At 33.2% G+C, this 25,847-nt stretch overlaps 7 protein-coding genes across 21 annotated transcripts in view; 5 read left to right on the top strand and 2 right to left on the bottom strand.

Annotated features, from left to right (window-relative positions):
* Positions 1–6: 6 nt before the first annotated feature.
* On the top strand, positions 7–3,872 carry LOC100745568 (serine/threonine-protein kinase grp). The gene is made up of 8 exons (XM_003486895.4): positions 7–301; positions 382–529; positions 681–904; positions 987–1,307; positions 1,600–1,803; positions 3,015–3,262; positions 3,379–3,513; positions 3,604–3,872. Exons 2-8 carry the CDS (start codon positions 468–470, stop codon positions 3,820–3,822), a joined length of 1,413 nt encoding a protein of 470 aa, XP_003486943.1. The 5' UTR covers positions 7–301; positions 382–467; the 3' UTR covers positions 3,823–3,872.
* A 145-nt stretch (positions 3,873–4,017) lies between these two features.
* Positions 4,018–6,790, top strand: LOC100745451 (glucose dehydrogenase [FAD, quinone]). The gene is made up of 11 exons (XM_003486894.4): positions 4,018–4,292; positions 4,450–4,649; positions 4,724–4,835; positions 4,902–5,036; positions 5,094–5,209; positions 5,274–5,441; positions 5,524–5,677; positions 5,750–5,910; positions 5,987–6,164; positions 6,238–6,442; positions 6,514–6,790. The coding sequence occupies exons 1-11, from the start codon at positions 4,139–4,141 to the stop codon at positions 6,704–6,706; spliced, it is 1,776 nt and encodes a 591-aa protein (XP_003486942.1). The 5' UTR covers positions 4,018–4,138; the 3' UTR covers positions 6,707–6,790.
* On the bottom strand, positions 6,555–8,791 carry LOC100742776 (splicing regulator RBM11). Its single transcript, XM_003486954.4, has 2 exons — positions 8,596–8,791; positions 6,555–7,474 (listed from the first exon to the last, which is right to left on the bottom strand). Exons 1-2 carry the CDS (start codon positions 8,677–8,679, stop codon positions 6,971–6,973), a joined length of 588 nt encoding a protein of 195 aa, XP_003487002.1. The 5' UTR covers positions 8,680–8,791; the 3' UTR covers positions 6,555–6,970.
* Positions 8,792–8,824: 33 nt separating this feature from the next.
* On the top strand, positions 8,825–12,487 carry LOC100742657 (origin recognition complex subunit 1). The gene is made up of 5 exons (XM_033319013.1): positions 8,825–11,009; positions 11,072–11,345; positions 11,423–11,688; positions 11,756–12,039; positions 12,121–12,487. The coding sequence occupies exons 1-5, from the start codon at positions 9,187–9,189 to the stop codon at positions 12,285–12,287; spliced, it is 2,814 nt and encodes a 937-aa protein (XP_033174904.1). The 5' UTR covers positions 8,825–9,186; the 3' UTR covers positions 12,288–12,487.
* A 90-nt stretch (positions 12,488–12,577) lies between these two features.
* LOC100745205 lies at positions 12,578–13,448 on the top strand. Its single transcript, XM_033319023.1, has 2 exons — positions 12,578–12,913; positions 13,024–13,448. The coding sequence occupies exons 1-2, from the start codon at positions 12,673–12,675 to the stop codon at positions 13,371–13,373; spliced, it is 591 nt and encodes a 196-aa protein (XP_033174914.1). The 5' UTR covers positions 12,578–12,672; the 3' UTR covers positions 13,374–13,448.
* A 177-nt stretch (positions 13,449–13,625) lies between these two features.
* Positions 13,626–14,879, top strand: LOC105680200 (guanine nucleotide exchange factor MSS4 homolog). Its single transcript, XM_012381604.3, has 2 exons — positions 13,626–13,887; positions 14,149–14,879. Exons 1-2 carry the CDS (start codon positions 13,762–13,764, stop codon positions 14,380–14,382), a joined length of 360 nt encoding a protein of 119 aa, XP_012237027.1. The 5' UTR covers positions 13,626–13,761; the 3' UTR covers positions 14,383–14,879.
* A 5,235-nt stretch (positions 14,880–20,114) lies between these two features.
* Positions 20,115–25,847, bottom strand: part of LOC100744883 (glutamate-gated chloride channel) — an 88,117-nt gene continuing 82,384 nt past the window's right edge. For 9 of the 15 annotated variants that reach the window (XM_024365331.2, XM_024365338.2, XM_024365339.2 and 6 more), the window contains 2 exons: positions 21,751–21,876; positions 20,115–21,039 (listed from right to left, as the gene is read on the bottom strand). In XM_024365331.2, the coding sequence (XP_024221099.1) occupies positions 20,908–21,039; positions 21,751–21,876 (258 nt within the window). In that variant the 3' untranslated portion in view covers positions 20,115–20,907. The remainder of the gene's footprint in view (positions 21,040–21,750; positions 21,877–25,847) is intronic. The other 6 variants (XM_012381594.3, XM_033319016.1, XM_012381596.3 and 3 more) reach the window with 1 other exon arrangement.

The raw sequence follows: 25,847 nt of genomic DNA, 5'->3' as shown, positions 1-25,847 counted from the left end.
TTCATCGTTTTAGAGATGAATACCATATTACCCTATAACGTGCTTCGCAACAGTAAGTTTTGCGATCTTAAGAAGAAAATATTTTAATTTACTTTTTCAATTCGTCGTGCGATTATATTATTAGCAAAATTAATAAAGCACGATTAAGAAAAAAAATTAAGCAATTCTATGAACGTATACTTTTAAATGTAACTTGTTATTATATCACGTTCGGTTCGATCGAAAGCACGATGTTTCATCGGTATGATTAAAACCACGTGCTTCGAGAGACCGACCGTTTTTGCAAAAAATGATATATGATGTGAGCATTTTATTGAAACAAAATTACTGTTATGTTATTTTGTGTCAATTATTTTAATAATTATTCTTTTTATGGAAGAGGTAATCACGTTATATGATCTATTTGTGAGGAAATATTAGAGAACAAAGATTTTTGCTATTATCGTAAAGAGGCATGCTGAGGCAGAATGACGGAGTTTGTAGATGGTTGGATATTTGGACACACTCTAGGAGAAGGGGCTTTTGGCGAGTAAGTTCCTATATTTTAAATTTATACAAAAATAATTCTCGTTCCACATTAATAAAAAGTTTTTGTTTTAAAAAATTAAATATTTATTTTATTAAAACTATTCTTACTACTAAAAATTGTTACTACCACTAAATTTTATTTTTATTTTCAGAGTAAAATTGGTTATAAATAAGACTACAGGTGAGGCTGTTGCTATGAAGATGGTAGATTTAGAAAAGCATCCAGATGCTCATCAAACTGTTCGTAAAGAAACTACAATTCACCGTATGCTCTCTAATCCTAACATTATACAGTATTTTGGAAAGCGTAGTGAACCTACTATGGAATATATATTTTTAGAATATGCATCAGGTGGAGAGCTTTTTGATAGAATTGGTAAAATATCATATTGTTTATGTGAAACAAAATTCCAAATATTTCAATACTGTTAATGAAACTTTCTTTTAATTTAAAATAGAACCGGATATTGGTATGCCAATTTGGGAAGCACAAAAGTATTTCAAACAATTAATTTCTGCTATAGAGTATCTGCACAGCAAAGGTATTGCACACAGGGACTTGAAACCAGAAAATTTGTTATTAGATGAACATGATAATTTGAAAGTTTCTGATTTTGGTTTGGCAACAATATATCGTTTACAAGGCAAAGAACGTTGTTTAGAAAAGAGATGTGGAACGTTACCATATGTTGCTCCAGAAGTATTATTGTGTGCCTATCATGCAGAACCAGCTGATATATGGTCATGTGGTATAATTCTTGTAGCTTTACTGAGTGGAGGTAATCTTTACAGCAAAATTTGTTTTAAAATTTTTGTAAAAAACTAATTTTTTCTGAATGGTAAATTTTAGTAGATACTAACATGTAAATATGTCTAATTAACTAACATAACAAGTTCAAAATATTAAATTCTTCAAATGTAATTATAAATACATTATGTAAATTGCTGATATAAACAATAATCCATGATGATTTGTAAAATGCAGACCTCTGTAATTTGTAGTGTAATGGTTTAATTCTAATGCATAACTTACATTTCTTAGTTTTTAACTGGTCCGTATCTGAACTATAGAACTGCCTTGGGATCAGTCCTTGGCAGACTGTCCAGAGTATATGGCATGGAGAGATGGAAAATATATGTCTCTTACACCATGGAAAAAATTGGATAATTCTTCGTTGTCTCTGTTAAAAAATGTTCTTATGCACGCACCAGTAACCAGATATACTATAAAGGATATTAAGCAACATAGATGGTTCGTCAAGAAATTCCAGGAAGGTATGCGTCAATTTGTGCATACACAAAATATTATTTTATTTTATACTATATAACATTTTCTGAAAAGGTCTACTATGGGTATGATCAAACAAATATTTACTTAGTCAGGTACTGAGTGACTCTGAGTACACATTAAATTACTCAAAGCAACTTGGTACCTAACTGAGTGGATATTGAATACAACTTTTGACATAAAAAGTAAGTAGGTAATAGCTTTATTTTTATTATTACTGAACATTAAATATACATGTCGGAGATGAAAGAACATCGGAACCTTTCTTTAGAATGTTCGGAAATACTCAATATCCCAATCCAGATGTTTACCACAACGACATTTAAGCAATAAATGAAGAAATAGTTATGCGGGCACTTTTTGACGATGGGTTTGGGCTCGAGGTGACATAATGAATCATTGAACGTACCCACGGTCACGGGAGGGACGTGTAATAACGGAAGTAGAAAATAGTTGTGCAGCTCTCCTCAAAAACTGAGATTGACCCAAGGAGTGGGAAAAGGACTATATAAAGGCAGTTTCATTTGGATTACGAGTTAGTCAGTTAGTTTGTCGTTGGGCGAATTGAGTTATCGAGAGAGTTATCCGAATCGTGTATTACGTTGACACTCGTCATCCCGTGGGCCGTGGATTCGTTGTCGAACCTGAATTCGTTGTCATCGGCATTTCGACCATCCTATCGCCGCTATTACTTGTAGCCTCTTGTAGTACCCACATTTGTACTGGTAAACATCGGCTATATCCGCGATAGTAAATCTGAGTAAAGGTTCATCGAACGCCCAAAATTTCAACCTTAATCCGACATACAAAATAAAATGCAGTCAGTATTATAATTATTCAAGATAATCAAAGCTTTTGCCTTTACTTTGGTAATACAGCTCTATGATTTTAATTAAGGATCATAAAGCTAGATTACCAAAGCAAAGAGCACTGGCATTATACATCCAAATAAAATATTAACTACTTCCACTGATGTGTATGTGTGTAATATATATACATATATATATATATATATATACATACATATATATAAGTTCTAGATAAAACAGTATTTTATGTATAGAATTTTTATATATAGGAAGTGAATGTATCGATTTATTTTTCTTTGTATCTTTATAATACAATTTCGAATAGCATATAAATTATAAATAAATATAAAAATGATAGTCAATAAAATTATTAAATTTCTGTATAATAGCTGGAAGTGTAGAAGGATATATTAGACCTGATGAAACAGATTTTGAAAACAGAAGACAAGCAATACAAGATGAAAACTTAACAAGATTCTGTTTATCACAACCTGAATTGCCTGGGGTAGAAAATGCTAATCCAGTAGAAATTAATTTGGAAGAACGACCTGGATTTTCATTCTCACAACCTGCGCATATAGAAGATTTATTGTTATGCACACAAGTACAAAATAAACAATTTACTCAAACAAGTCAGGTAATGTATCTTTTTGTTAAAATTGCTAATGTACGACTACTTGTATGACTAATGGTATGACTAAAACTACTTCAAATTTATATTTCATCACCTATAATTTGATTTTACATTTATAGCAAAATACTTTCCAACGATTAGTGCGACGTATGACAAGATTTTTTGTTAAAACAGACCTGGAAACAACTGTAAAACGTTTACTAAATTATTTAAAAAATGAAAATTATACGTGTCGCATTAATAATTTTGGCACAGTAAGTTATAAAATTATCATTTAAATTGAAGTTATGTATTGAGATACCAATTATAAATAATTAATAATTTACATAATTATCTTGTTGCAGATTACTGTAACAGCAAATGATAGAAGAAAGATGCCTTTAGTCTTTAAAGTAAATGTGTTTGAAATGGATGGAAAGATATTAGTTGATTTTCGTTTGTCTAAAGGCTGTGGTCTAGAATTTAAACGAATATTCGTAAAAATTAAATCTTTATTAGAAGAAATCATATTAAAAGGTCCTATTACATGGCCAGTTGCCGTGGCAACTGAATGCATGCCTTAATATTGTATACAATCAAATTTTGTAATAAATTTTCTTATACTCTTTTAAAACTTCTCTTCTTTATCCCGTTTTATATGTTATACAAATTTGTACTTTCTCTCGACATCTATCGCAATCTTGTCACACAATAACGTATTTTCTAATATTAACAATGAAAGATACAAACAAACGAGTTTTATATACATTTTTATGAATTATTGTGTTTTGTATATTTTTGCTTAACAATAATTTTGTTGCTTCATTCCCTCAAAAACTACTCATATCGAGAGAAAACATTCCAAATGTTCCCTAACCTCAATTTTTAAGCGTCATTATAATGTTCTTGTTTTTACACTTTATTATATTTACAATTACTAGTTTAAGTGTATTTATGTTCTCTAACTACCTCAATGTTATATATATTTTTGATATTTATAAACAGTGGTTCTTTAATGACATTCATGACTTTCAATTGTATGATTTTATTATTGGTAAGTAATGTATAAATATATAATATATATTTTTTGTATACGTTTTATACTAAACATTCTAAATATAATCATGTATATATGCATAAAATAAATTAAACGAAAATAAATCTGATCAAAATTGTATTGTACAAGTTAAAATTATAATTTTTAAATTCAGTTGGAGCTGGTACTGCAGGTGCAATTTTAACTAAAAGATTAGCAGAACATGGATATACAATATTATTACTTGAAGCTGGAGGAGTTGCACCACCTTTCTTAGATATTCCATTGTTAGCTCCTCTCATTCAAAACACTCCATATGATTGGCAATACATCACTGTACCACAAGAGAATGCTTGCAAGGGTTTAAAGAACAATGTATACTATATAATTAATCATAATATGATATTAAATAAAATATATTATTAAGAATTTATAACAATTACTAATAGCAAAGCAAATGGCCAATGGGTAAAATCCTTGGTGGAACTAGTAGATTAAATTATATGCTCTATGTACGAGGACATCCTTTAGATTATAAGGATTGGTTTCCAGATTTTATTGGTAATTACCAGGGGTTGTTAGTATTTTGCATTTATTATTGTTATTATAGTTTGAAAATATTTTCAGAACCTATTAAAGGAAATGGTGGCCCAATGCATATAACTGATTTAGGATGGAACACTGGTCTTGCCGACATAATTTTAAAAGGATTGCAAGAATTACATCAAGACATTGGCAACATCAATGATAATTTAAAAACTGGTAATTATTAATAAAGAAGTAACAAAAATGTATGATTTTATCGTTTTATTGATTTAGGTTTCATGAAAACACAATTATCTATGGAAAATGGAAAACGGTGGAGTACAGACAAATTATTGTACAAATATCTTAAAACTAAGTTGTCCATTATTACTCATGCTCATGTGGAAAAAGTATGTTTAGAATCAAATTTATAATCATTCTAAATTTGGAATTATCAGTATCAATTGTTTTAAGGTATTAATGCAATCAAACAGAGCAATAGGAGTGCAGTTTATTGCATTAAATAAAACATTTAAAGCAATTTCAAAAAAAGGTGTTATTCTGTGTGCTGGTGCGATTGGTACTCCAAAATTATTAATGTTGTCTGGTATTGGACCAAAAAAACACTTGGAGAATTTAAAAGTAAAATTTGTTTATTGAATATTGGTTTTTATATTTTTTCTCATAATAATATATAATAAATAATAGGCTATGTTATTTTCAGATAAATGTCATTAATGATTTACCAGTTGGTCAACATTTAGTTGATCATGTGCTTACTGGAATTGATCTAATTATGCTTAATACAAGCATAGGTCTTAGTATGGCTAGTACTTTAAATCCGATGTCAGCATTAAATTACTTTTTTTTTGGAAAAGGTAAAATTTATTGAAAATTAAAAATTTTCAATTGTCACTATTTATATTATATCTTTATGTGTTTTATGTTAGGACCTTGGACATTTTCAGGAGTTGAAGTTTTGGGAACATTTCATAGTTCTACTCAAAAAAATAAATCAGATATACCAGATTTACAAATAATGGTAATGCCACTTGGGCTATCAAGAGATAATGGTGTTGTTTTAAAAGAAGCTATGGGAATTTCCGAAAAAGTATATTACATAAAAATCTACTATTATATAAATTTCTTATAGTACTGATTAATATAACTGAATATTGATTTTATAGGTATATAAAGAATACTTTGCTCCTAATTCATATAAAAACACAATAACAATTGCTCCAGTGTTATTACATCCAAAAAGCAAAGGAGAAATCAAATTGAGTAGTAATAACTCTCTTGACCCACCTTTAATTGATCCAAAATATTTGTCAAATAAAGATGATATTGCAACTCTTATAGATGGTATCATATTTGATTAATTACTGTTACATATATGCTATTTATAATAAGATTACACAGGTATTCAATTTTTCAGGGTTGCAATTTGTAAAAAAACTTATTGAAACCAATGCAATGAAAAGTGTTGGTGCAACTATTTATAAAAAACATTACCCTGGTTGTGAAAATGAAATATTTGATAGCACAAAATATTGGGAATGTTACATACAACATTTAACTTTAACTTCATATCATCCTGCCGGTACATGTCGAATAGGTGATGTTGTTGATGACATGTTTAAGTAAGTTATTCATTTCCCACATAAAATAATTCTTTACTTTATATAAACGTTATGTAAATTACTTTTTATAGGGTTTACGGTACAAAAAATTTATATGTAGTTGATGCATCTGTATTTCCGGTTTTACCAAGTGGTAATATTAATGCTGCAGTTACAATGATTGCCGAAAAAGCTGCACGTATAATTAAACATAATACAAAAGTTTACATGAGTCATACAGAATGTCATAAATTATATAATTATTACTATATACCTAATGATTAATATATGAGAAATATAATTCTTTTATTGAATACTAATTTTAATCTAATTTAAGTAAATAAAGCTAAATCATAAGAAGTACATCTTGTACTGTTGTTTAACATTTAACATCAAGAAAATTCTACTATAAAGTGTATATTACATATTTTTTATTCCAGTAAGTTAGACCTAAGATTGTAAAAAATTTTCCATCTTTTTTACAAGCAAATGAAATTTGTTATTATTTGTAAGTAATGAAAGTTATTTGTATGTGTATTTTATGAAATATTAATAAGTACGTCTGCTATTTTTATAACTGTGTTTGGAATAGTGATTGCTATTATGACTGTTACGATTTCTAGTAGAGCTATGTTCCATGTGATGATTACTATGTTTATGTTGATCTCTATGATAAGGATGTGTCCGTTGAGATCTTCTATCATTCTTATGAGAACAATTGTTTGTCTCTTTCATCTGCAAATCTGTGTTTAATATCATATTTGTTCCAAATGAATCTTCTTTTAAATGAGACATATCATTTCCTAAGATCATTTCTTGGCCTAACTGAAGCCAATTATTGAAATTTATAAAATTGTCTTGTGAGTAGTTTATTTGTGGTAATTCTACATTTTTCCGATGACTTATATTAAGAATACGATTAAATAGAGATGTACCATTGAATAGTTCTAAAGCATATAATACAGAATTAACGTGTTTATATGTTACAAATCCAAATGGTCTTTGTTTGCCATTACGATCTTTAGGAATAGTGACGTTTTGTACAGGGCCAGCCTATAAAATTGAAGAAAATACTTTTGTCAAAGATTAAATATAAAAATAGACTATGCAACATAATAGCTTCATCCATTTTTGCAGTTAGATAAACAATCAAAATATACAACGAAATTTCAAAATAATATTCTGGATCCATGCACTTGCTTGGTGTCATAACTCCATTGTCAGTGCAGTTGCATAAAAATGTCAAAAGAGAAAGCTGAATGATTCAAAGAGTCTGTAGAAGTGCAATGGTGCATGTGCAATCAACAATTGTATTATTTTTCTAAATGGAAATGCATATTTTTTTTGTAGATAGATTCCTCTTGTCATTCTATGAAAAAAGTATTAGAATAATATAGTAGAAAACTGATTAGTTAAGATATTTTATATGTAATTTTGTAGCATATCATATGAAAAACAAGGAAAGACGTGACGCAATACTTCTATTTTTTTGTCTTACACGTGATAAATTTTGCAAAATTAAAATTAACCATTTGAGTCCTAAGGATCATTGAAAAAACAGGGTCAAAAAATGCCGAACAGAGCGACAGCGCTTGTCTTGATCGATTGCGAAGAGAAACAAACAGCACGATAGCACTTGTCAGATTTGTTACTTTAAGAAATAGATCTATATTATTATATATGCGTACTATTAGTTTATAAATATTTCAAGTTTTGTTCAATAAAAATTACTGATAAGATAACAATAAAATACAAAATGTCGTTAGTCGTCTGTAGCGTTCAAATGTACTGGGACTTTTTAACACAAAATCTAAACAACGCGATCGCGCTGTTTGGGACACAAACGGTTAACATATCTAGATAATTAATCATTTTTCCTCCATTGTATTTCAATACTTTTTAACGTAGAATGACGAGAGGAATATTACGGATGTAACCATTCATCTGACTCTGAGATCTTACTGTAACTGTACTTGTAACAGAGTTATAATGTGAAATAGTTGCGTGAAACACTCTATATATAATTTAGACTAATTACGTCGTCACGTAGTATCAAATCACATACTTAAAAGTGTACGAGAAGTTAATATAAAACTATTGCAAATAACCTAGAAATTTGTTGTTATTTACTAAAATATCAAATATTATTGGGAAATGTCTTCTGAATTACAAACCTGTAAAAATAATTCGTATAGAATTTCTTCCGTTACTTTATCGCTTAAATTTCCGCACCAAAGAGTTTTCATATCTTCACTCATATTACTATAATAAGGTAGAAATTGATTAATTAAAATTTATTAAAATTACAAAAATAATTTCAACGATATGTTACGCAGTATGGTGATCGTGTTCTAGTTATAATTCCTATATTTAGCACTATAGAGGGAGTTAATGTATAAACAATATCAACTATGCGAGGTCAATACATTTAATCTACTTTATCTATGGTCATGGTTAAAAGGATAAAATTGGCGGTACATATGTACTTGCAAGTATTATTATAAGAGTGTTTTGTAAAATAGTGTTTCTGTATCGTTTTCATCCTAACTAAAACAATAAATGCTACGAAGTTATATTTATGTAAAACAAAGTAGGAGTATATTTACTTTATGAAAATATATAGAAAAATGTATAACGTAAGCAGAATTATTTTGTCTTGATACTTTATGTTCGATTAAGTATGTAAACAAAATATATTAGAGACGTTACAATTAGTAAAATACAACTTGTTAACAAAAATTAAAAGATCGAAGTAAAAAGTTAAAATGTCTATGAGATTAAATAAATGTTCAGATCATGAGATAACAATCATTCTCGATACAGAATCAAATTCGGATAAAGAACAAGAATCATGTGGTGATATTACAGCAGCTAAGATACAAAAAAGGAGAAAAAATGTTATAGATATATCTCCAGACACAAAAAATGTTCTAAATATATCTTCAGAATCAGAAAATGTATTTCAAAAGTTTAAGTATACGTTGCCAAAAAATAACATCTTACAGAAAGATCAAGTTTCTCTTAAAATTAAGCTTAGGAGATCTACAGAAAAAAGTTTATATAAAATTGATACAGATTCTGAATGTGAAAATTCTATTCGTAAATCTCGCAGCCGACTTCAAAGACAAAAGAAAAAATGTTATCCAGAAGTAGAGAATAAAAGATCATATATTGACAACAAAGATAATTCTATAAAAAATAAGGCAAATGATGATAGCAAATTGATACCAGGAGAAATTGATGGTGATATATCGAGGAAAGGTAGAAATAGAAGACCACCTTTAAGACTTTCTTATTACCAGTGTGATACAATACGTAGAATAAATTCCCCATCTTTAAGGGATAGAAAAGCCATTAATTATAATGAGGATAAGTTATTTATAAACTCCATTGTGTCTAATATGAAGAATAACAAAAAATTATTAAACCAGCAAAAAAAAGAAACTCCAAGCAGTTCTATTGACAAACAGAATTTAGAAGATAAACCTTTATATTCAAATACAAGAAATAATAAAAGAAATCGTATTCTATCTAAAAAAGATGAAGAAAATGATAGTAGTACAGATTCTAAAATATCCAAAGCAAAGTTATTAAAAAAATCCAAGAGTAGAAACGATAAGTTGGATCATGCTTCAACAAAAGATGAGGAAGATGTTAGTGATACAGATTCTAAAATATCCAGAGCAAAGTCATTAAAAAAATCCAATAAATCTGAGAATAGGAATGATAAGTTGGTTCATGCTTCAACAAAAGATGAGGAAGATATTAGTGATACAGATTCTAAAATATCCAGAGCAAAGTCATTAAAAAAATCCAATAAATCTGAGAATAGAAATGATAAGTTGGATCATGCCTCAACAAAAGATGAGGAAGATGTTAGTGATACAGATTCTAAAATATCCAGAGCAAAGTCATTAAAAAAATCCAATAAATCTGAGAGTAGAAGCGATAGGTTGGATCATGCTTTAAAAATACATGAAACAACAAAGAAACAAGACTCATCAACATCTATAAATAGTACACCTGTTAAATTAGTTAAACAAAAAAGAGTAATTTGTGAAAATACACCAAAACAGATTCAACCTGTTGGTAACAATGACAGTAGTACTGAGGGAGAATGTTTAGCCGATGTATATAAACGTATTAAAATTTCATCAGCAGTTAAAAATTCTGCTAATTCTATTAACTCTACACCAGTTAGAATAAATAAGCGAAAAGGAGTAATAAATAATAAGAATAACAATGATGCAGAGGATGAATATTTGTCTGATATGTATAAACATATTAAAATTTCATCTGCAAAGAAAAATATCTTAACTCCACAAACAAAAAATAATATGCAGAATAGCATAGAGTCATGTCTAGAAAAAACTCATTTGAGCACTCCAAAATCTCGTCCAAAATATAATAATTTAACACCATCATTGATAAAAAGAAAAAGCGCTCTATTAAAACCAAGTACACCATTACAGGAAGCTAGATCTAGATTACATGTTAGTGCTGTACCAAAATCCTTACCTTGTAGGGAAGAAGAATTCAATAATATTTTTACATTTCTTAGAGGAAAGTTAGAAGATAAAAGTGGAGGGTATGCTGAAAAAATTGTTTCTTAAAAAATTAAATTACATACTAAATTTAAGAAATTTGCAGATGTATATATATAAGTGGAGTACCAGGGACAGGTAAAACTGCGACTGTAAATGAAGCTGTTAGATGTCTGCAAAAGTTGATAGTTAAAGGTCAGTTGGATGATTTCGACTATGTTGCAATTAATGGGATGAAACTAACAGAACCAAGACAAGCTTATGTGCAAATTCTAAAGCAGCTGAATGGTAGAACAGCTACATGGGAGCAATCATACCATACACTTGAAAAAAGATTTCATAGTGGTACTTCTAAAATGACATTGCTTCTTGTAGATGAAGTATGATTTCCTTTAAATGTTATATATTATTTATAGGTATTATGGATATTTATTGCTAATATATATCACTCTTGTAGCTCGACTTGTTGTGTACAAAACGTCAGGATGTTGTATACAATTTATTAGATTGGCCAACAAAATCAACAGCACAGTTAGTTGTTATCACTATAGCAAATACTATGGATTTACCTGAGAGAGTTTTAATGGGTCGGGTTACATCGCGTTTAGGTCTAACACGATTGACTTTTCAACCTTATAATTTCAAACAACTACAGGAAATAGTCACGTCTCGACTTAAGGACTATGATGGTTTTAGAAGCGAAGCTGTACAGCTAGTTGCAAGGTATCACAATACTTATATTGTGGTATCATACTTATATTGTTATTGCTTATCAAATATTTTATTTTAGGAAAGTTTCTGCTGTATCTGGAGATGCTAGACGCGCTCTGGATATATGTCGTCGTGCTATGGAAATCGCGGAATTGCGAAATGCCGAAACGATATCTCTTCAAGATGTATCGGAAGCTGTATCCGAAATGATTGCCTCGGCAAAAGTTCAGGCTATAAAGCACTGTTCAAAAGTGGAAAAAATATTTTTGCTTGCTGTATCTGCAGAAGTCACGCGAACTTCGATCGAAGAAGTATATTTTAAAAATGCATATAGACAAGTTGAGTCACTGTGCTCTTTTGACGGTTCGTTTGTTTAATGTGAGATACTAGCTAATATTTGAAAACATTATAAGTTTATTTATTGTTTACTCAATTGTGTTACAGGTATTGAAGTACCTACCATAACGGAAATACTTGCTGTATGCGCAAGATTGGGTTCCAATAGATTGTTAATATGCGAACACTCGAAAAATGATATACATCAAAAGATTTTATTGAACGTTTCTACGGATGATATTCACTATGCAACACAGGAATTAGATTTAAACTGAAAATAGACTATAATTTTTTTAATAGATGCATGTATGTTGCGCGCGCGTGCGTGTGCTTTAGATAATATGCGCTTCCTGAAAAGTGCCTTAGTATATAAAGTAATCTATCAAATTTTTAATTTTTTACTCTATTGCAACTAACATTTATGAATTTTTGTAATATAAATTATTATATTATATTATTTATTAACGAATTAAATTTTATGTCTAAAATACATTAAATAGTAATTTAGTAATTATTATCCCTATTAACGATATATATAATCTATTATCTAATCTATTAATATACATTAGCGAATTACGTAATTAGAAATTTGACTGACTATTAGTAAATAACGAAGATCTAATACATTCTGAATATAAGCAGTGTTTATATAATAAAATCATGGTTAACGAGAACATTGAAGAACAAATTTTAATGTTCCACAGTGAACAAAAGTGGTCGGATATTGCTAATTTAAATTGCACTTTGACTAAATTAGATAAAAGCAGATTATTTTGGGTTTTACCAACTATTAATGATTTACATTGGATAAAAGAAATAATTGATAAACACGAAGTGGTTTGTCTAGCAAGCATAGGATGTGGTTGTGGTTTATTAGAATGGTTGTTTGAAAAATATTCTGGTAAGATATTCGTAAGGTATATTTATAATTTCTAACTGTTAAAAAAATTTCAGTGTTATTCTTGATCAATCTTCGAAATAAAATTTCGCATCTTTAATTACTTTTTTAAGGTTTAAACGTGACCGGTGTAGAAGTAAATCGCTCATGGTGGTGTAGTAAATATTCACCGCCCTTATTTTTAAAAAATGTTGTTTTCATTGGCGAAAATAATAAAAACAATTTTTTTCTATCGGACAAATATGCTCTTTTATTTTGTTATTTTAATAACTCATCGGCATTTTGTAATTATATCGAAAATTATAAAGGGAATCTTATTTTTGTCATTGGACCAAAATCAAACGAAAATCGTTGGACGGATCCAATGCCATTTGATGAAAAGTTTAATGAATATGGTTGGAAATTAATAGGTGCGAAAGAAATGGATCGAACAAACGATTATATTACAGTATATAACAAATAACTAAATCTTATATAAAAATAAACTTTTAAAAGACACGTTGATGTGAGTACTTATCAAAAAAGACAAATGTTTTATTTTAAATGGTTTGTAAAAGCTTTTAGGATATTTACATATAATATTTTTATCAAATTCAATAGGTTAGAAGAAATTTAAAATATTTTCGAAGAAGATTAGAACAGATAAGAAATAAATTTGGCGTATTGCTTTGAAGCTATCTTCGATAAGACAAAATTTAATTGTTCGATTATCGAAATGTCATCGATTATTTCTGACTATGATATTAGACTCTAGTCAGACTAGTACATTTTGTTTCAAGTGTTAGCGTTATTAATGTCAAATAGTTGTGTGACTAATATTTATAAATATCAAACGTCTAAAATATAGAAATATGTCTACGAATAAGGATATCAGCACATTGAAGGATCAAGATGAAAAGAACAAGACGAAAGTTTATTGCACATTTTGCCCGTCTAAAATGCTTAATGCTGGTGCAGCCCGGCTAGTTAATATTGAGGTGAATCATTTGCTTTTTTTTAAACAGGAAGCATTAATAAAAAAGTTAAATTACATAGAATTTCAATATTCGTAAAAATTTCATTAAGCGTTGTATGTTGTGTTAAGTCGTTTAGATATATCTGTATTTGTTACGGACCTAACCTAAAAGTCTGTATAGTTTGTAGTTTACTTTTTTGGTTAATGTTGTGCTGTTATACAAACACAATAGAGTAGAAAAATGTTTAGTAGTTGAGCTAAGATGTGTCATATAATATTTTAGTTTAATCTACCCTATATACATCGTAAGGGAGAAGGTGAAGCTGATCAACAGGAACTGATAACAAACTATTGGTTGGTGGAGGATATGTACACATTTGAAAATATTGGTGTTTCGCATACAGTAGACAACGTAAAGTATTTAGCATGTGCAGATTGTGAAAGGGGTCCAGTGGGTTGGCACGATTTATCCACAAAGAAATCATACATTGCGCTAAGTAGAGTTAAGCACGAATGATTTATATCGAATAAAGTTGTTTTTTAATTTTATATAAAAGGTGTGGCCAGATCTTTTATCCCAAAACTATACGTTACACCATGAAATAGAAAGAAGGAGGATCTTAAAAGTTTGGAGGAAGTCAGTTTTTAAAAAGAACCACGTTACTATTTAAGTTGATAATTTAATACTTAATCACGTACGTTACAAACACAGCCGATAAATCAGATAATCAATCGTCGTTACGATATAATAATTAATAAATTACGCTTACGATTAGAAACGATTTATTAATGCACTTATTAAGTGTGCATTCGCGATTTTATCATAATAACGTATTGATGTTTTATATCATTGCAACCGTTTGGTCGCGATAATGATTATTCATTGTGCATATTGGCATAATTATTTTATGTAATGCGTTGGTAATGCGTGAGTAAAGTCTACGTGTACGCATTTGTTATTGTATATGCATGTAAATCATTATTTCCCTTAAAAAATAATCACGATAACTTGAATTTTGCATTTTTGATGTATTTAAGAAAATGTAAATAGGAAACGAATTTTCATTCATTATTCATTGTACATTGTAATCTTTTTACGACAAAGAAGAGACGCTTATATATATGAACTGTTTCTATAATTAATCAATTTTTTTTTTCTTGATTTTTTCTCATAATTATCGCAAAGAAAAAAGATGTTGCGTGTTTGTAAAGCCTTTTGAAAAGATTCGCTTATAATTAATTCATTTATGTATTTATTTATTTCTCCTCCCTCTAGTCGCGTTATATTTGCGTGAAATGCTGCAAAAATAGTCGTGCATACGTTTCGCCTTGTAAACAACAAAGCTTTCTTTTATTTCTTTCTTGTCTATTTCTTGCTTCATTCTGTCTTTATTATCGCGCGCGAGTTTCATTCAAGTTGAACGTGCATAATATGTAATCGTGAACTAGTAATCGATTTACGGTAATTATTAATAACGATCGCAACGGTGAACATTAATTATCATATATAATCACGCGATGTGGCAACGATGATAAAATTCCTCGGTACGATGAATAAAATAGTGACGAATAACGATAAAACCTAACGATATAAGGACATTCATAGAATAGTTGAGCTTGTAATAAATGATAAAATATCGATAAACAGTAACGGTGAAAAGTATTGGATTCAACGATGCGGTTATTAATCCTACGCTAAGAGAACTTTTTTTTTCGAAAATTGCATATACATAATACTCGAATGTATCGATCTGTTATATAGTAACACTGATAAGGCTCATCTAATACGGTTTCCTCGTCTTTCAGAACTTGATCACCGTTTCTCCTACTGCTTCACATCTTTTCGTACACGTGAGACGTGCACATTTTTTTTAAACATAGTACAATACATATCCTAATATGCAAAATCAATCGATAAGCGATCACCGATATCGTGTATCGAAATATCTATATCTTACTTTCGCGTTACATAAAATCCGTGATCTTTGTCCATGCCTTCGATAGATGCAGTGGAAAAGGTACAAAAATAAGAATAGAATCGGATAGACTAGAAAATCGAACAAATATACACGTGGGCATTTATGCTATCATAAAAGTCCGATAGTAATCGCTGTTCTTCACTCTTTGTCTTTGTTTGTTTTAACCCTTTTGAGACTGCGTGTAATTCCTTTTTTAAAACTAAAGGCAATAATATAACAGTACAGATTACAATTACAGTCGAGTTTGAAAAAACATAATATAATAATAATTTTCAAAATGAGATGCGTGGTTGCGTTCATGATGTTCCAATAAGTTTCAATGGCATCAGAAAAGTTAGAGCAACTCAACAATCTTCCTAAAAGTTATTTGTAATTTGTAAACTAGAATAACTTTCGGTCAACTGACTACCATTAGCCAACCGTTCGTCTCGTAAGGGTTAAAAAAATTGCTCGTCATTCTCATTTATTCACCATTCTACTGTACGATCTTCCAGTTCGTCGTTGCCTAAAAAATCAGTTCAACTAACTGTAACTTTCTACCTTGACTAATATTTAATTTCTCATGGATCAATGTGTTTCGATTTGGCTAGTCACAAAGCGCTTGCATTATCGTTTACGTTTACGAGAACGCAGATCAAAATGAATCTATTAGACAGACTTTCGACGATATAGTAATGGCTATACATTAAAAATCGGGTAGAACGCGTCGGTGAAAGCTGCCTAAACTGCGTCGATTGGTGTTTAGAGAATTAATCTCGTGAAATTTGTCGACCACGACGACGAAGCTCAAAATGTATTCGACGATGATTCATCCTTCGTCTCGTGCTTTCACCTGTATAACAAGATTTTCAACACTGTTTGAACCTGCATTATCGACTGACAGTAATTATACGTACGAACGAGCTTTCAGTTGATTTCATTGTCGAACAGAATACACAAATAAATTCTAAACACATTTTGACAAAATAAATAAACTTTCCGCAGAAAATAGACTCGTCTAATCACTAAAATTTTTGCAAGTTGCAACTTAAAGTTGTAAATTTGTGAAAAAGAATTCTATTATCTACAATTTTTGCAACTTATCAAATTGCTAACGTTACTAGTCGGTAAATTATTTTGCCAGGACGTGCAGGTGTCTTTAATACTTGTCAACGAGGGTGAAGATATAGTTCGACGAAAATAGAATCGCCGAACGAATCGATGCGTAACGAAGGATGAATCCGATGCTATGCGGTCTCGTAGGAGGCATTGCACAAGTGCAGCTAATTATATACGACGCTAATGATTTAGGATTACGTGTTTTGGTCCGTGGAGTATTATAAACATTAACGACATTAATTAATTAATTAATTTATCAACGCATCCTATCATCTAAACGACTGCTTGTTCACTCACGGCAGATGACAACGCGTATGAAACAGCGATAGGTAGTCAACGATCATCCTTTTTTCATCGACTCGTCGTCAACCTCGGCAAAATTTTCCAACATGCATCTTTGTCTCTTTATTTTATATTCCTCGTCTTTTGTTTTGTATCTTTCGGATAAGAAAAGGAGAGAAAAAAAAAAGAATTTCACCGAGTTTGGACTGAGCGATACTTTCGTCCCCCGACAAAATATAATTTCCAACTAGATGAATCGAATCGTTCGTTTCTTGATCGGCAAATTCGGCCTCTACGCAATATTCGTTGTGTCGATTACTCTTATGTGTCGAATACTCTTAAGTCGGCGCCATAATAATAAGAGAAGCTTATTTTCAATTGTTTTTACGATGCCCGTAGACACTTGTAACGTTAACACCTACGATCCTAATTATCGGTAATTGTAATAAATATAGCGATACGGTACAATTACATCGTTCGCATAGTGTCGCTATAAAGTGTCACGTATTACTGGAAAAAAAGCAGCTGTCTCCTCGAACTTTTATTAAACGAACGAACGCCGTTGTCAAACGCCGTACTCGCGTGTACATCGTGATACTTGGCTACGAACGGTCAATCGTAATGTAAAAGATGAAAATCAAAGTCGAGGACAAGGTGAGATGGCGGGTTTGCGATCGATATAATTATACAGAATTGATTTTTGATTATTCTAAACACGTAATACGTAATACGTTCTCCTCCTTTCTCTTTTCTATTTTTTTTCTTTCATTGTTTTCCGTGCAACTTTTCTACACGATTGAGCTTGGTGAAATCGTTAAATTTCTTCTTCCTCTTAAACCTTCGCTCGAAGAAAACTTTCTTTTAACGATCGGCTCGCGATTACCTGGAACACGCGAACGATCGCGTACTCGACTAAACTCTGTGAAAGCACGATAGGTGATGGAATACTTTGGTCTGCGGTTAATATTGCTGAAGAATCAAGTGGCACGTACGATTCGAAATCGGTTTGACGATTTTTCGTTCGATGTTTTCCCCGGCCACGTTTCTCTCGTATAATCTCACCGAAACTTCGTAATAAGAATAACGCTTACAAATAGCGGTAACGATATAGTAGCACGATAGTAGCGGTATTTAATAATAGTAATAGTTATTCTTTTAATGATAACAATAGTAATAGTAGCGTGGCAATAGTAATAATAATGACGTTGATGGCGATGGCGATGACAAGGATGACGACGATGATGGCGACGATTGATAATAATAAGAACAATAACAGTAATAATAGTAATTGTATATCTAAAGATGCGCAGATTACTCGAAGAAACATCGAATGTTAACTCTGGAATTATATTCTAAAAATTTCTTTCAGCCGCCTCGCTGTTTCTTCCACTGAAGTTCATTGTTTCAAAAAGTATCGAGCGGCGTACTTGACTTTTGTTACTCTTTCTACGTTCTTCCTAAATTGTATCTTTCGCGGGCAAAGCATCAGCGTCGCTCGAGCATCGAATATGGGCACTTCGTTAAATCTAAGCTAATCGCAAGCTTTACCCGTATTAAGTTAATTCCTCCCTGTGTGTGTTATCGTTTTGTCGTTAATACGATCATCATCTATCATCATCGATCAAGTTTTGTTCGTACATTTGAATTTCGTTTAGAACGAAGAGAAATTAAAAGGAAATTCGCAAGATTAATTTGTTCGTGGAATTCAATGGGTCAATTCGAATCTGTTCTTTTCTATGTCAAACGAGTCGAAGGTCTCGTAACAAAAACTACCCCTATTCGTGTTTGTCTTTTCCCAAGAAAGCAAAATACTACTCTTCGATGCGCAGGCTAAATATGTTATACATGTTTAATTAGAATTAAAACAGTATGACAAAAATAGATAAGTAAACGTTAATGTTACCAAAAACACTTTTAGCAATTACAAAACCAACAAATCTGATACCAGTCGTCGCGACTGGTTTGGTAGTCCTATTGTAACGTTCATTTCTCTTTAATATATCCCAATTTAATTAAACGAAATACTCATCACGTTCTATATAATCTCTACAAGTGTATCTTCGATCGTATCACAGAGGAATTATACTAAATTAAATCACGAAGTTCTTGACCTCGTAACAACAATTTTTAAAGAACCGATTCGACGATAAAGCAAGACATGTATAGTTAATTTTACAATACCGATTCTACTTAATTCGTGGTCAGGATAACTTCTGGCTATTAGAATGCACTCGTTATTACCTGAAGGTTTGAAAAATTCGACGGGACTCGTTTTTGTTACGATCTCATCGATTCGCTTCGCTTTCCTTGAACTGCACTGATCGTACAGGTAGAATATAAATCGTAAAAGCTATTTATGCGAATGCTACCCTGAATGATTGAGAGAAGGATACATATCGTATTATAAGTATACGTATGTACCTACAGTGAAAAGCTTCGATGAAACGACGATTGATTAACTATATTTATGTGTGTATGTGTAGTGTGTGTATGTGTGTGTGCGTGTGTGCGTGTCTGTGTGTGTGCATGCGCATGTTTGTATGTGTGTCTGTATATATATATATATATATCATATATGTATATATATTTTTTTTCTTTTTGTACAACGGAATTGTATGCTTCGCAGCCCTGCTCCCTCGATTGAAAGCGAACGTCTTTTTTTAAAGGTCTACGAATATAGAGCTAACTTGCGATCACGTTGATTTTTGCCACGGTATCGTAATCACGATAAAGTACAGAAAAAAGGTCGATATTTAAGTAAAAGGCGAATCACGAGTTAGCGATTTCATGGACGACACTTACATCGACCTTACCTATTTATAGTGAGATTACAAGTAATAACATTCCTTAATTAAGTAAATTTGATTTCTTTTTTTTCCTTTTTAGCTAGTTTTCAGAAGCATTCTCGAATTAGCGACATCACTATATCCGATAGTAGAAGAAAGATTTTTAAAGAGTGTGTCCGCGTTTTCGTTCTATCTCTCGCTCTCTCTCTCTCTCTCTCTCTCCCTCTCTTTCTCTCCCTCCCTTTCACTCGCTTCTTTCTCGCTTCCTCGTACCCTATTTCTCTTCGTATGTATGCCCTTCGTCGACTATTCACCGGACCCAAGCTTGCTTTTCGCTTTTTCGATAAAGAGTGCTTTTAAGAATTATCACATGTGAGAAAAGATGAGGAAGAGGCGAATCCACCAATTTCTCTTGCGCTCCCCGTTTCTTCGCCCTTCGAAGCCAAAGAAAAGACAGCCTAAGACTTCGGCACGATCTTCGCTCGATCACGCGCCGATCGATACCGTTTCGTACGTCATATCGTTAGTAAGTACATTTTTGTTTTCCACGGAATACCACCTACGTATAGACGCGATCATTTCTGGTTTCATGCATCGACATCGAAACACACTTTCTCGCGAATCCTTTCTCCGACGATGTTTCGCTTCCTCGAGCGGCGGAGAGATCGCCGAACACTTTCTTCGACCGTCCAGTTTATCCGACGAGTTCGTCCCTTCCGATTTCGATACACACTTTCCAGATGACCTACGCGTCACGTGTCTGCTCCCCTTTGGTTCTCTAGCTTCGACGCTTCTCTTCGACAATTGAAATTCGACTTGAGATAGAGCCACGCCGAGTGACGCGGCCTCCGATGATCAACGGTGGAATTCTTCTGGACTGTTGCCTCTGGTGTTGGTCTACGAGGTGCCTTTGTAGTGGATGAAGAAAAAGGTGAGGAACATGAAATAGGCGACCGGAAAAGTGATTCTTGCTATCACGTCGATCGTCTTTGCCACTCTTATCGGATGCGGTGGTTCCTTTTTTCTTAGCTGAAACAAAAGGATCGTTAGCGATAGGTGTTTCCGATGCAGAAGAGGATCGTGAAACGAAAACACGCGGAATGGATCTGCTCGCGTATGCAGAGTGTCTCGAAAACTTTCGAAGAATGTACCAAATTTTGTAATAAGTTCGTTCGCCTTTTGGTGTTACATCTTGACAAATATTAACCAGTCAGCTGTTGCGATCTCTTTGCAAAGTGTGTACCTAAAATGTGTCGCAAAAAATAAGCGACGACGAGTATACTCGTCAAGCACAGCGCATGTGCGGCTGTTATAATATAGAATTAACTTGTAGTGAAATGATTGTTTTACTTTTCAATTTTGCTATTGACAGAGCTCGTCGTATCACGAAATATTGTCATTTCTTGGTGACGAGTATACTCGTCAAGCACAGCGCATGTGTGGCTGTTATAATACAGAATTAAATTGTAGTTAAATGATTGTTCTATTTTTTAATTTTGCTGCTAACAGGGCTCGTCGTATCACGAAATATTGCCATTTCTTCGTGACGAGTATACTCGTCAAGCACAGCGCAGCTATTACGAGCCTTTTTGCTTATTTGACGAATACCACGTGCTCCTGGAGTCGAATATAACATACTGGCACACTCTGCATACTTAGAGGATAGGAAATATCGATTGTCGAAATGAGGAAATGGGCTATTTCGAAGTTACACAACGGCAGTACAGTTAATTAACATACCTCGGCTGTGCATCCATTGGTGGTCGTGTGCGTGCAAGGGTTGGGTCCACAATTGGTGCAGGTTACGATCTCGTTCGGTCCTGTCGTAGCTCCGGTCGGTGGACCGCCCTCTCGCTTCTTTTTACCCTGCGACAGGGTCTCCGTAGAAGAAACTTATATTCTCACGATCTTTCGTGTAAACAACGATCCATCCTTCGACCAATTTTTCTATTCCTCTCCTTTTTCCGTTATTCTATCTCCTTTTCTTTTTCTTTCGTTTCGTTTCGTTTCGTTTCGCTTCGTTCGTCACAGCAAAGATGACCGATATGTCGACGACGATTACGACTCATCGTTTAAACAACGGGAAGAAGAGAAACCAGTTGCCGTCCAGAATATAATATAAATCAGATATAAATATAAGTCGATTTAACGGATGAACAAGCTCATTTTCATTGCGAGATCAACGCAAAAGAAATTAATTGCGAAATAATAAGAATTGGAGCAGAATCGCTATTTTAGTCGCATCGTCTTAGGGAAAATTTCGTTAGACGGCCAGCTTTGTTCAGCTTCTATCGATAATCGATCGTTCGAGACGACAAGCACGAGTAAGTTAAGCGTGACGAAGGCTTTGATCAAGATGAACAAGCTTGCACGTAAAGGCGTGAGAAATTTCGAAAGTCTGGCGCGGCACAGACACATCGGCCACCGTCGCTTCTCGTTCGAATCATCGCATCGATTACCAAACTGATACTCTACTCGCGCAACGAAACGTCCTTCTTATCGCAAAGCAATCCGATAGTTGGAATGCGTGTTGAGATTAATCGAAAGAAAAGCTCGTACACGTTGCCCCTTGTACAAATAGAGCGGGAACAACGTTTGTTAGAAAATAAAAGCGAGAAAATTATCATACGTACGATAAACACCTATGGACTGCGAGTTGAATCGGATTCGATCGAACTCTTTCTATATTAAGTGGGTTGTATTATAATAAATCGATACTTTTTTCTTGCCAACTGTTTTCACTATAAAAAGCAAGCGAGTACCACCACCGAGGCACGCGAGAAATCGTCTCCATCGCAAAGTCACCGTTTCGAGCGAAAACGAACTCTCGACGTACGACTTTCCACACGTCTCGTGTTTTTGATCGAAAAGCGAATCGTTGTTTTCTCTTAACGGTACATCTTGTACGTATATGGATCAATACTTTCGTGCCTCTGCGTATAACTTACGAGTTACATGCCGTATAACATCTACGTATTACACTGTCGCACATCGGACTCGAACTTTTTTTCCACCTTTCTATATTATCTTTCTTATTAATTATTATCTTTTTACTTCTTCTCTATCTGTTTTCTTTTTTCGTTTCTTTTCTTTCTTTTGTATCTCGATAAAGTATCTCGATTCCGATGTGAACAACACTCTCTCTTGTAACAACTGTACATATCTAAATCGTTTCGACGATATCTTTTCTCGAGCACAGGTTCTCCGCACGATGAATCGTCAAAGAATTTAACCAAGAATTCCCTTCGCGACTTTCGCGCAGTTTAATGTCTCTCTTCGTTTGCTCTTTACTTTTCTTTCGTTAATTCGTTTCAGCGAATTGTTGTCATTAAACTGGGCGAACGCTACAGCGGATCTCTGTACCGGACAGTTGCGTTTGAGAAAGGTATTTTATGTCAAGCTTATGCTACATGTCAAGCTTCAATCGGGTTAAGTTCAATGGCAAAAAGCGATTGTTCACGTCACAATCATATTATTAATAATATATATATATTAGAAAAAAAAATAATAATAATATACGGCTGATCATGGTTCAATGTCGATCACGGTTAAAAGGAAAGAAAGGTAATGTCGAATAAATAGCAGAGAAATGGTTATGACTCGTCGTTTCGCGTTATTCTTTCATCTTTCTTTCTTTTCAATTACGCGTCGTTCCGATCGTCGTGTCTTTACCACGTTGGTTGATTCTGCCAGCGAATATATATATATACTTTCGGTATAATGAAAGGGTTTCGGGAAGAGAATGATGAGCCTATTGATAATAGAGGCTAACTATTATTTCATAGTCTGATCGGTTCCTTTCTTATCTTTGCTACGTGACATTTCGATGAGTTTCACTAAAAAGAAAAAAAAAGGAAGATATTCAAGTGCCACTAAATTTGTTTCGTTCGTTGTCTTTGTTTCGTCGAGTTCTGATGAGAAGTTACGGCCGTTGGTTCGTCAGATGGTAAATATGTTTGTTCGGTTGATGAATGATTTTGCAACGTCGAAGCGATCGAGAAAAATCGTACTTGTTTCCACGTTTTCTAGATTTCTTTTCTTTTCTTCTTCTTCTTTTTCTTTTTTTTCTTTTTTTCTTTTTTTAGCCTATTTCGTCGAGGTGCAGTCTCGACGAATAGATACGATCGAATCGTTTCTTGGAAAAGCACCGCTCGCAAATCAAAGGATACAAGCGTATCGTGAAAACTCTGTCGCTACTAATCTAAACTTTCTGCCAAATCAACTCTTTACTCAAGCAAAAGCTTTACGCAGGGAACGTTGAAACTCGTAACGCGTCTAACGTTCTCCGAGTTCTTTTTGGCCCTTCGATCTGCAAGCGATTCGGTGAATGTTCGACTCGAGTAATCGCTTTCACCGGATTACTTTCGCGCTCCGTTTCACCGAGCAAACGCGGGACGAGCGATCAAGCGACATCGAAACGTACAGAGGATGGAGCGGTATTACACGCGGGAAGCTTCGTTTCGAACAAGCGCAACGTTAGAAGAAGAAGCGTTAATTGCCCCGACAGTATGCAATATATATATATATATCGTGAATTAATCGATAGTTGGTCGAAACTCACGGAAGACAGAGGAGCTTTCAAGATCTTGTTACGCGGTGGTAACCGATACGCGCGATTTTCTCTAAAAAAACGGAACTCAAGAGTCGTAGTTTCGACAAGGCAACAAGGTATAGTGTGATCGAACAAAGTATCATAGGATGTTTCGTCGTGCGCATGCAAGTTACAATCTTATCTCATGCGATCATGCGTTTCATGCGTAATACGTACAGTTCAAGGTATCCCCGTCGTTGATTCAAAATGCGGATTCATGCACGACGCACTCTCGTTTGGATTTACAAAGGAACGAACATCCGTGAAAATTGCTACACGTCCGCGAGAAGCAAGTTTCGTGGAAACTTGCGGCGACGCTTGAGAAAATCCGGCGACTTTTGTAAATCCAACGAGACGTCGAATATCTCGTTCGAAGAGACATAGGAATTATAGCGCGGATGGGTCTAGCACAGACTTCGCCAAGATCAAGCTATTATTTACTTCTACCTTTCGTTATACAGATTGCTCGCCAAATTCATCATCCCTTGCGATCATCGTCGATACATTTGGCCAAAGGTATCTGTGAATTTTGCGGCATTCTGTAAAGCTTCTATGCGGTTCCATCGTTCTATGCAACACACGCGAGTAGTTGATCGTGCACCGTTTCAACTGTACGGAACAACGGCTACGTTTACGCTAGGAACAGGAGGAGAATAGAGAGAACGACAGAGAGACGCAGGAGAAATTTTCTCGTACGTAGCGTTCGTGGGGTGGATGGTTGGATGGGAGAGAAGGACCTCGGTGCGTCGAAAGGACAATAGCGTAAGAAATAGAGCAAGAAAGAAGGGACAGAGGCAGAGAAATGGTACCAGCATAGGCGGTAAGAGTACAGTTACCAAAGTAGAGATTGATGGAGATGAAGAGAGGCGTTCGTCGACGAACATCGACGTTTCCGATTAAAATATACAGCCTGGATTTCCCTCTATCTTGGATTTCTTAATACCTCGGTGATTTTTGTCGGTACAATGAACTGTATCAAAACAGAGTCGCTTACTTGGTTTAGAAAGACGAACATCGTGATCCGATCATTTCGAGTCATCTTTTCCGAGTTTCCGAAGATATCGACGTTTTTTTTTACAAATGGGACTACGTATTGTTCGTACATCGATCGACGCGTCCTATTGTTCCTTACGGAAATATATCAACACGTTTGCGTATCTGAAAATAATTCGTTCGAAAGACGCCTGGTTTTTAATCTTGTTTACGCTTATAGTAGGAAAACTAAAAAAAAAAAAAAAAAAAACCA

The sequence above is a fragment of the Bombus impatiens genome, unplaced genomic scaffold (assembly GCF_000188095.3).
Source record: "Bombus impatiens unplaced genomic scaffold, BIMP_2.2 scf_0135, whole genome shotgun sequence".
NCBI lineage: Eukaryota > Metazoa > Arthropoda > Insecta > Hymenoptera > Apidae > Bombus > Bombus impatiens.
This window is presented reverse-complemented; position numbering and strand designations above follow the sequence as displayed.